Source organism: Mugil cephalus, chromosome 3 (genome assembly GCF_022458985.1).
Source record: "Mugil cephalus isolate CIBA_MC_2020 chromosome 3, CIBA_Mcephalus_1.1, whole genome shotgun sequence".
NCBI lineage: Eukaryota > Metazoa > Chordata > Actinopteri > Mugiliformes > Mugilidae > Mugil > Mugil cephalus.
This window is the reverse complement of record NC_061772.1, coordinates 22,894,214-22,905,663: the sequence shown is the minus strand read 5'-3', so window position 1 is coordinate 22,905,663 and position 11,450 is coordinate 22,894,214. Positions and strand designations below refer to the sequence as shown.

The 11,450-nt window shown below is 40.0% G+C and overlaps 1 protein-coding gene across 4 annotated transcripts; it reads right to left on the bottom strand.

Annotated features, from left to right (window-relative positions):
- Positions 1-2: 2 nt before the first annotated feature.
- On the bottom strand, positions 3-8,379 carry myef2 (myelin expression factor 2). 4 transcript variants are annotated; one of them, XM_047580297.1, is made up of 17 exons: positions 8,138-8,378; positions 7,247-7,449; positions 6,420-6,472; positions 5,531-5,538; positions 5,339-5,432; positions 5,031-5,222; positions 4,797-4,950; positions 4,664-4,713; positions 4,519-4,579; positions 3,871-3,972; positions 3,451-3,495; positions 3,267-3,362; positions 3,038-3,133; positions 2,765-2,824; positions 651-835; positions 482-533; positions 3-388 (listed from the first exon to the last, which is right to left on the bottom strand). In XM_047580297.1, the coding sequence occupies exons 1-17, from the start codon at positions 8,245-8,247 to the stop codon at positions 225-227; spliced, it is 1,725 nt and encodes a 574-aa protein (XP_047436253.1). In that variant the 5' UTR covers positions 8,248-8,378; the 3' UTR covers positions 3-224. The 4 variants fall into 4 exon arrangements, with proteins under 4 accessions (XP_047436253.1, XP_047436254.1, XP_047436256.1 ...); XM_047580298.1 differs by lacking the exon at positions 2,765-2,824 and having other exon boundaries at positions 8,138-8,379; XM_047580300.1 differs by lacking the exon at positions 3,267-3,362 and having other exon boundaries at positions 8,138-8,377.
- Between the last annotated feature and the right edge of the window lie 3,071 nt (positions 8,380-11,450).

The following is an 11,450-nucleotide window of genomic DNA, read 5'->3' as shown; positions in this document are numbered from 1 at the left end:
ACCAAGTTTAAAAATTAAATTTTATTTGTTCAAACAAATCACCTGACAAATTAAAAAGGGCTTACAAAACAAAGATAAAATAGCTATGTAGTATATATAAACAAAAACAAAAATGAAATGGACATACGGATATGAAGTTTTTGTGTTTTTAAAACAAAACAAAAGATCATTGGCAAAGGGGGGCTGAATGTGTTAAGTGTGTAAGATCAACTTCTACAAAAGCTCTAGGCGTTGCGGTCGATGCGGACGTCCACCTCTCTGCCGTTGATCTTGGTGCCGTTCATCATCCTGCAGGCCTTCTCCGCGCTCTCCGGAGAGTCAAATCTCACCGTCCCACATCCCTTTGACTTTCCATTCTCCATCTTGATTTCTGCAAACATCACCATACCTGCAGCAGGACCAGCGCGAGCAATAATTCAGTCTCTGAACAGTCTGAGAAACAGACGGTAAATAATAAATGAACTTTAAGCGAAGGACGTACCACAGTGACTGAACTTCTCTTTCAGCTTTTGCCATGTCAGATCATAGGAAAGCTGCAACACAGAAATATATAATTCAGTTAATAACCTTATTTAACACATTTGAAGGTAGATGTAACCAAATGAAAAAAAAATGAATAGTATAAACATTAAAACCACTATAAGACTTACATTTCTCACAAATATCTGGCAGCCTGCTTTGGACCCAGAGCCTCTATCAGACATGCCTCCACCCATGTGTCCTGGCCCCCCACCTCCATAGCCACCAAAGCCTCGGTTCATGTCAATTCCCGTCATGCCTATACGGTCGAAGCTGGAGCCCATCCGGTCCATTGACATGTTGCCTATTCCACCACCTGCAATAAACACAAACAGGAAAAAAAAAGAAAACAAAGTAAAATGAGTGACAGAGCTAATCTGGGTTTAATCAGACCTAATCTGGAGTCAGTATATGAAGGGTCCAGCTGCTGTAGCCCTGCAAAGTCTGATCGCAGACACACATGAATGATAATAACCCGACAGACACCAAATATACCAATAAACTCCATCTCCTGGCACACAGTGTTTCACTGGGTTAGTTCAACGAGGTCACCAGAGTGTTTAAGAAGTGGAGAAACTGCAGAACCAAACATCAAAACACCAGAGTCCAGGGCCACTGTGATATAGTTCATGCGGAGGTTAGGACTTTGCACCAGATTCATTTTAGTCGCTGAATAAATCACACAAGGAAGTGTGAAGAGAAATGATGTCAACTAACACACTTTCTCCCGACAGTCCTTTTACTCTTTGTTCTGTAACAATCGTTATCAGTGTACGTTATCTGCCTCATAGTGACTTACATAGTGACGGCAACAAGGGACAAATGTTGAAGTAAGAAAAAGTTGCGCACTAATTAAGACTGACCCGCTTATGATCTGCAAATTACAAGACATGCAATACAGATAAAATATCTCAATCTATTACAGAGATGGACTGCAATAACTCTAACATTATTATATAACTATATTTCACGCCCAGTGCAAATGCTGAAGAGGTTTCAAGTTTTTTTTATTCTGGGGGGACATACATATATACACAAAGATTGTTTCTCGGGGTCCCTACATACACATGTCTGTGCTTTCTGCTGCCATTTTTAAGAGCAGATATGCAGCACTTCAATGAATTGTCTTGTCAAAAATTCCCAGATTAACTAGACGGCAAACCTAAATTAGACCGGGTCAAGTTAACATGTACTCTGCAGCCTGTACTTTGTCACTTCGGTGACATGTCTGTATTTTATTTGGGTCAATATATAATTGAAGGACTTTTGAAGTTCATGGGATAAACCTCGCATACACTTGTATTCAAACTAAAACAAATAATGCTTTTATGTTTGTTATGATCACATCTTTATAAAATCCATAATTATCTCTTATGGAAAAAACACTTATTAATAAAAAAATACTAGATATCACTGAAATGTCAACTAAATAACCGTCCGAATTCAATAACAACCACCTTCTAGTTAACTAAACAATAATAAAATGAGCTTATTCAAAATTAGTTTTGATTGTATTCTTTTTGTTAAGTTGAGATCATCATGACAGATATTATATTCTGGCAATATATCGAATTATATATGGAAAATAAACACATTAAACCTGACAAGGAAGTGTGTTAAACCCAAAGCAAATAACCTGCTCCAAGGTTTGTTCCTCCTCCTTTCTTAGGAATTTAATATGGAGTTAACGCACGTCAACGGTGTTCTTTATATATTTATAAATAACTTTCAATTTACTCAACTGAATATATAATAGTTAGAGAATCTTTCCATAAAAATGCCATGTGGTGATTGATTATATGCAGCCATGTCGATCTTAGGCCTGAAAACAGCCAAAAATGTTAAAACTATGTTAAACTGAAAAAGTCCCACTATTATATCTTGACCCATTTACAGCGTAGACAGAAACTGTGAGAAAGAGGTATGACGTTCAAACTAGATCCTCTAGCAGGGACTTTAAACATGCACACTACACCTATTATTTCAGTGTAATCAACAAGTACACCGAGTCTTCACTGAGTCTTCACTGGGACATCCCAAACAATCCTCCAAAATATCCAAAATACAGCTGTGTCATAAAGCGCAACACAGGAGCAGGACGAGTACTTGTACTGAGGTCATCTGATTCAAGGACACTCCAATTATTATAACCCAGCACTTCATTAGCAAGTCTCGACACTTGACACATGATTGGCCGTACAAACTGTCAAAACACGATAAAATGGTCTAGTGAATTTTCTTGTACCTAATCCAGTCCCCATGTTCCCCATGCCACCACTGCCCATGCCTCCTCCAAAACCTCCACCTATAGGAGAGAATGCAAGTTGGATGCAGATTAGGTCAAATCCTAACGCAACAATGTCACAACACAAAGTACGAACAGAACACATTTAACACAGTGAGTAATCCCCAACATAATCCAAAGTACACAGAGGTACTTGAATAACCTCCCCTGTGCACCGTGTTTAACTATAAAAGGAATTCAAGGCTGATTGTCTGAAGAGGGAATTTAACTCACCCATTCCTCCGAAAGAATCCCCAAATCCTCGATTCATTGGCATGTCACCGTGACCGAAATCCCGATCCATGACACCCATTCCTGACCTGTACATATCTTGACACAGAAGAAAACAGGAACTTTAGACCCGAAGACACCATTAACACAAAGGAGCGTTTCAGTGTTTACAGCAAGACGCACTTATCTCTTCCACTATCTCTACCCACTGTGAGTGCAAACACTCACTTACCTCCCATTCTACCAACTGGTGCCATGTCTCTCCCTCCAAAGCCACCCATATTGCCCATGCTCTCCATGCCCCCAAAGCCTCCACCACCACTCATTCCTGTTAAAAGCAGCACCAAGTTTGAACATCACTGCCTCCTCAACAACAGCCTTTGAGACCAGAAAAACTCGGGTAACTAAAGTCTCACCTCCTCCGAGTCTGTTCATTCCACCGTAGCTCGAAACATCCATACCTACGACAGAAGAGGATGTAAGTCAGGACATGTAAAGAAGCAACATGCACTTATTTACATTCAATGACTGAACTTATACGATGAAAGTGCAGCTCTTCTATAATGTTCTTGACCATAAGCCATGAAAATGTGCAGCCAAGAGATCCTGGATGGATTCTTTGCATTACCTATGTGCTGCTTTTCTAAATTAGTACAAAAGGTGTTCAAACGCCTGGCATGTGGTGCTAACGTGCTAACCAGCTGGCGAGGATGAATTCCATCCTCTCTGAGAAGCCTTTGCGTGTAGAGATGGACTGTTTCATAACAGCACGATGCCCTGGATGCATGACTATTTCTGAACCTCCATAAACTAAACATGTTTGACGGGTGACTGACCTCCAGGTCCCATGGAACCCATGCCTCCTCCACCGCTCAGTCTGGTGGCATTTATAGGTTGACCTCCCGGGCCCAGTCCCATTCCAATACCACCTAGACCCCCTACAAAAAACACACAAAGAGCAAACATTTAAAAAAAATAATAACTTACTGGCACCAACCACACAGCTGTTTACCCATCATAAATATTTGTGCACACCTCAATCAATGTCAGGTCATGCTAGTGGCATTTATTGTTACAGACACTGAGAATTTTGTGCAAAGATACTTAATAACAGTTAATTACGTGAGTCTTCACTATATCTCAAATACAGTAACTTTAAAGAATTTAAGTATTGATCAAAGTATACGTTATTTATCCGAACGTGTTATTTATCCTATGCTGGTGGAGCAAGTCTTTACTTCCAGTGAGGACATCAGAGCTCTGTCCACTTCATTAACCAAGAACACCTTAACATGAGAATCTCATAGGACTGTTTTTATCCACTGGTGTTTATACATATGACTAATGTTCTTGGTAGACTCAGGACATTTGTCAAATACTGTCTTGGCATGTAAACAAGAACTTTTGTTGTACGAGCATATTTTCCAAAGCACAACTAGACAAAAAACAGCAACGAACGCTATTGCGCAAGGCACTGTACTCACTTGGTAACTGTGGTGGTTTTTCTACTTGATGGAAATCATCCAGGGGAAGTGACTTTTCATCCTGCACAATCACACAAATCTTAGTTTTGATCATTTCCACATCCTATGCACGGTTTAAATTACGCAATGACTAAAACCAACTTACAATTTTCACGTGCATCTGTCTGTCAAAGAGCATCTGTCCATTGAACATAGCTGCATCCAGAGTCAAGGAGGAAGTCGTGGTAAAACTGCAAATCACACCATTTTGTTTCATTATGTTCAGCTGAGAAGGATACATATTGCCTGCACAGCCTCCAGTGGCTGCTCAAAAGTCACCGTTCCCATCCCGCGACTCTTGCCATCTTTGTCCTCCTTAACATCCGCACGTTTTACCACGCCTGCCATGCCAAACACCTCCTTTAACTTCTTCCAGCCCACCTTGAAGTCGAGCTGTAGGACAGAAGGACATGAATTAGCGCTGATAACCATCATTAACTAGATTTGGAGACCGTTCGTCCCTGTGTCCTCACATTTGCCACAAACACTGTGTTGCCTAGCCGTCCAGCCTGCAGTGCATGGATGACCTCAGGTGGGATGTTAGGGTTATTGGCAATGGAGGGCGGGAGGTTCAGCCCGCCAGGTCCCATGTCCTGCCCACGACCTCCCTGTTGACCTACTCCCATTCGCTGCAGTGCACGCCGTGCATGTTCCCCATCAGGGTCCTGTACAAAAAGAAACACATACAATCTAATTAACATCTAGGCTATCATCTAGTGATTATCACAAGCATTTGTGTTACAAGCCCATGTGTCGTATTTAACCATAAAATGTTCCTCACCTCCTTGATGTTGAGTCGTCTTCCACTAAGGTCATGCTTATTCATGGCTGACACAGCCTTCTTCACAAACTCCTCATCTTTGAACTCCACCACACTGTTGATTGGGGCAGATACAGGCAACACATGAGTCCATGCAAGCTCAATATTAAAAAAAACAACAACTAAATTTGTTAAAGAAAGTATGTTTCTTACCCACAACCCTAATCGGGGGCATCATAGGAGTCCAGGTAGCACACAGGGAGTGAACAAAGCACAGTTAACATCAAGACAAACCACAGGGACATTATACATCTAATGTATCTAACAAGCTTCTACTTTGTTCTTCAGAGCATGATGTCCACAACTTGCCTGCTGGCGTGAGCCAGAAGGCTTTTGATCTACATTACAAAGGTAACAATTAATACTAATTAAAATAAAAAATAAAATTTTGCAAAGACATTTTGTAGAAAAAGATACATACATTGCTATTTACCTGAAGTATTTTAAAGTTTTGAACTGGACACAATTATCAAGGTAGAAGACTTTAGAAAACTGCCATAAGAAATTTGTTTAAGCTTTACCAGTTTAAACTTTAGTGAAGAAAAATAGTGCGGTTCATCTTTATATCTAAAATATGCATTTATGTCATTTAATGTAGAAACATAACAAAAACAAAACAAACAAAAAAAATCAGGATCTTTCAAGGCTATTTTGTTCCACTGAAGAGAAAGCTGTTGCATGTAACAGAATTGTAAAATAAAATTTTGAGACATGAGGGTCAATCAATAAGACAAACCACACAACCCACATTTCCCTTTGGAAAATGGCCAAACAAACAAACTTTTAAACCAATTGAAATCACAACAACAAAAGCAAATGTGTACTCTTAGATGAGTTCATTCGGCTACTTTTCCAAAAGTCAACAGGACATCTCCCTTTCAAATGAATGTCAATCATTAGCCATCTATCAGGCTCTAAACCCAACCTACAGTATCTCCAGTTCAGTAGACCCAAAGGATCTGAGCCTAGAAGAACACTTGATTAAAGAGAGCCTGCTGAGGGCATTTAAAACCTCGTGCAGCATGTTGGCCACATCACTTACCCTTGACTTTCCTTCTGCATCCTTAAAGAGCTCCACGTATGTAACCTCACCGACTACATGAGACATACAAAGGAAAAATACCAAAAGAACAAAGGAATTTAAGTCACCAAGTCTTCAAGTCACCGTTGGCCTTGGCAATGCCGCTACAGATGGAGATGTCCCATTAATGATCAACAGTCAGCCCAGACCAACATCCCACCAGACAACACCATGCCTTTCTGGGCAAGTGACTGAGACACCCAAAGGCCAAGGTCAGAGAGAAACACAGCTACATTAAACCTGGGAAATTCAAAAGACTTCAACATGATCAGTTTGGCAACAGATTCCATTGATGGCAGTTCAGAGTTTTAAACTGTCCTTTGACCATTCAAATGGCTTCTTGAGACCTCCGTTATTCAGAAGGTATTATAATACAATATTTTCAATGACATAATCAAGATTCACCATGAAGCAGATGCAACAAAAACATTCAACAATCAATTCTACTACAGGTTTGAGGTTACATTTTGGAGCTGACAATGCCATGAAACAAGTGACAATGTAACTAAGTTCATCTTCCTTTTCTCACGTTCATATCAGCTCAATCTAAATTGGTGCCCATCCAAAAGATTTTATTAAAACTCCAATCACCTAAAAAAAAAATCACACTATTTTGGTCCCTTAGTATCTGCACTAAGTACATCCAGAGAAAGCTACAAACTAACTGACTAGTGCTAGAAGCAGATGTTCCATCTGGTAACAAACAAAAAAAGTGGTCAAGTTCTTCTAAATCAGTTGAAGAGATAGAGAGAGGAGGGAGACACCATCCCCATTACTGGGAACATTACCTTTCTCACGCATTAGATCTTTAATTGCCTGCCACTTCATATCATAAGGGATATTGCTGATGAACACCCGGTTTCTATGGGCGCCCTTCTTGTCTCCACCGTGTTTGTCTTTGTAAGGATGGTAGCGGTTTCCTCTTCTGCTCCCAGAGGACTTCTCTTTACCATCGTGTTTTTCTTTGGAGGGCTTACTCTCATCGGCTTCCCTACAAAGTGGACAGATATGCAGGTGAAATGCAGCTCTCTCTTGGACAATTAAAACAACTGCTAAAGACCAGAACATCCACAAAGCTAAGATTTGGTGCATGGTATTTACTAGTGTAGTGTACCAAGTGAACTGGCAGGTGATTGTGACCAGTGACAGAGTCAGAGTGTTTTGCATGTGCTAATATTCACTTGTGTTTTGCATGTGTTTTTCTTCATTGGTGGCAACAGGGACAGCAGCAAACGCTGATATATTTACAAGCTATCCAATATTTGTAAACAGAACAGAGGCCATGCCATACAACTAGTAAGGGACGCTAATGCTAGCGTATTCATCTTAAATCAGACTACAGCCTAACTTTCGTGGTTTATGTAACTAACCTGGATAAACGGTAAATCTAAGTGGTGACCTGGTGAATCAGCAAGCCCCCGATTTAGAAATTCTGTTAGCTAAAGCTAACACAACAAGATAAGCTTCTCCCGTAGCTCTGAGCAATTTTGGGACTCACAGGACACATACAGAATACACAGTACACATTTGACGTGACGTATTTTATAAACCAGTCAGCGTGCACGTAATATTAAAGTTTTCGACAGCTTATTTGCTAACAATAGCTAGCGTCTCACGACTCCATTTTAGCTAAGCTAGCTACCAGCTGCGCCGACAGAACAATGCATCATTTTACTCACGTTTTCACGCCATTCGGTGTTTCTTCAAATGTCTCGTCGGGTTCGGACTTGACGGACTCAGCAGATTCCTCCTGCCTTGGTTCCTCGTCAAGAGTTTCAGCATCTGCCATGTTAAGGTTTTGTTTGCCCTGCAAAAAAGCTACGCAATTGGATGCGTGTAGTTTGAAGATTTGTTAAACCTGACGCGCCAGATGGTTACACACGACCATGAAGTTATCGCGTGAACTCAAACATCGCGAGAATCTAGTGCCCTCCTGATTCCAACAACGCGAGAATTGAGAGTTGTTGCTAGGCAGCCCGGTTGAATGGAATAGAGTAGAATAGAAAAGAATAGGATAGATAGATAGATAGATAGATAGATAGATAGATAGATAGATAGATAGATAGATAGATAGATAGATAGATAGATAGATAGATAGATAGATAGATAGATAGATAGATAGATAGATAGATAGATATTTTATGAACATCTTCATGTTTTTTTTGTTTTGTTTTTAAATAGTGACCTGAAATGCAAATGAAATGCAAATGATTGTTGCATGAGTTTCTGAACAGTATATATATATATATACGTTCGAGGCACAGTTACAATGATACAGCCTGCACATTTGGAGCGTCTACTGGGACCATCAGGTCCCTGAAGACACTGCACCTCTTGTCATGTTACTCATATAGGGGAACAGCTGCATATTTGTTCTCTAATAATAGACAGTGTAATTCATACCGGTAATACCTACAGCCTATAATATTCCAGGCAGCTCACTCGAAGCCTCAGACTATAAATGTCCCATCTTATTGATTAGAATACAGTGCCAAGCCAATTCATCATTCCTGAAAGTATTGATTCATGCACTTTTACTTTGCTGGAGGAATAACTTCTGTTTCTTTATAAGGTCTACTTTATCATTTGTAAAGAATCTGCTTAGCAAGTCTGGCTAGATTGCACCAGCAAAAAAAAAACAAACAAACAAACAAAACAAAACCACTTTTCAATGCCATAAACAGGTGTACTGCTGGAGAAAACATCGCCCTGTTACTTGTTAATAGTATCAGCGGACAATAACAACAATCATTAGGATAACAAGTAGTAAAATATGGTGCTATTAAATAATCAAGCACCAGGTGCTGGGCTTCAGACCATATTGATGATGACTCCACTTCTAATATTAAAGTGTTGGATACTCTACGTGCCTCAGAGTGATAACAATAAAAGTAAAGCTAGTTTTTCGAACGCTGGTGTTTTCAGGGTTACAGTATATGAATGTTTCTGAATATTGATATCAAAATATCAATGTCCAGCGGTTGAGATTTCTGCGAACCAGCCAGTGAGTCAACAAGTTGTGCAGTTGATGACTGATTAAAAACAAAACAAAAGACAACTTGTTTTTTCTTTTCATTCAGGTGCAGGTAACGAAACACGGATTGCAACAACGTTTGATTACAACCAGGGATCAGGTTGTACACAAACGCCAAGAGGTTAACCTTTAACACGGAGCACAGTACATGCATTACTCTGTCAATAAAAAAATCAGGTCAGTAAAATGATTATTCATTTCCTGACTGGTTGTTCTCACTGTGTACACGCCGTGAATCAATGCTTCATCATTTATGGCACTTTAAGAGAACTGCAAAATGACTTCCGAACTTGTCAAACTAAGTTACTGAACAAATTCTGTTAATATTGGAGGTTCTCGTGTGCAGTTAAACTCAATGTGACTTACTAAATGACAGTTAAGTAAAAAATTTACTCCCTCATAAGAAGAGTAATTTATTCATTTAGCGTTATTTCCCCCCGTAGACATTTGGATCTCATTTCTGTCAGTAATTCAGTTAGTAATTATTGAAACACTTCTCTCCAATGGGCTCCTTGGAATAGTACATCTCTAATATCAATATTCTAGATTATTGTATTTATACATCAAAACATCAGGCCATTTTTTTTTTTTTTTTTTTGTAATAAATATTTAAGTTTTGTAAGAGATTGTAAATCTCATTAAACCATGAGCCCCAATAGAATGAGTAATGACTGCAGTTACCTAAACCGGGAGGTCTGGTAAAGTATTTAAAACTTTTGCAATTCCACTGCTTTCATCTTTGTCCTTTATCGTTAGATTGTATTATCACACAGGGGTGTGGCGCAGGGTTCATTAACATTAACGGGGTAACCGTGTGAGCAGTTAATAGAATCCTTGTTTTACAATCCTCTGTATCGGCTTTGCTCCTGACCTGTTGCACGACTGAGATGAAAGTCTAACAACGCTTCATAACATTAAAATGTACTTTATGCAACCGGTTTTCTTTGGTTACCAAAGGAGTCCCAAGCACCACGCCCTGACACACAAGTTTGCTCACATTTTGTTTGTTCTCAGCTGTCCTGACAGATATGATAAAGCTAACATTACCCAAGTCACCGACCTTCTGGTCATTTTTACATACATGGACTGAGGAAACAAATTGGCTTGCAAATGTCAGAGCAGCTAATGTAATCTGGAAGACCAGCTGGGTGAAATGTTTGAAACAAAAATGAGTGGTGCAGATCCGCTCAAGACTAGATACTGATGCTGGCCTGAGAAAGGCACATTTCAAGAGACACACTGCAGAGGCAGAAACTTGGAGGTGAATTTTAATGCAGAGAAATATTCTCAGTGTTGGCACTATACACAAACCAGTGATCACTATATCCCTCATGACACGTCTTAGCCTTAGATCCAAGTCTCTGCACCACCATGACAAGAACTACATTGCTGATTTTTGCACTTCATAACAGTGAAACAGGCAACCAGCTGCATTTCCTTAGGTGGGCAGTCAAATGACCTGCTCTTTCTTTTCCTTAGAGATTTGACTTCACATTCAATTCTGCTAAAACCCTTTTAAATACCATTATTCTGTCCTTCAGCAGATTGCATTTGTAAGTCTCTAACCAGAGGGGCTAATTCAATTGGATCACGGCAAACTGCACCAATTAAAGACACATCATCAAACCAGGCTTGGAGGATTATGCTGTGTTGTACTAAAAAAAAAAAAAAAAAAAACCCATTGCAGCAGCATTTACAAGTCAGGAGCAGTAAGAGGCAGCATTTCTCCTGCCGCCTAAACCTTGATATTCTTGTTGGTAGAGTCGTTTTGGGAAAAGCCGAAAAAGCCGGAGAGGGAAGGATGAGGACGGCGGATCGCTTGTTTATGCTGCTGCATACACCCTGTTGCTGAGGGGAGGAATGTTGTGAATGACCGAGGCGGCAGGGCAGCTGAGTGAGACTAACAAGTGGTTGCCATGCAGCAGGAGCAAGCGTGCGTGCTTCTGGAGGGAGAGATA

Coding starts and splice junctions, on each gene's coding strand:
- myef2 (XM_047580297.1), bottom strand. CDS start 8,247: ATGGCAGATGCTGAAACTCTTGACGAGGAACCAAGGCAGGAGGAATCT. Junction 5,223..5,338: donor GACGACTCAACATCAAGGAG/GTGAGGAACATT, acceptor CTTTTTGTACAG/GACCCTGATGGGGAACATGC. Junction 2,825..3,037: donor GGATTCTTTCGGAGGAATGG/GTGAGTTAAATT, acceptor TCTCTCCTATAG/GTGGAGGTTTTGGAGGAGGC.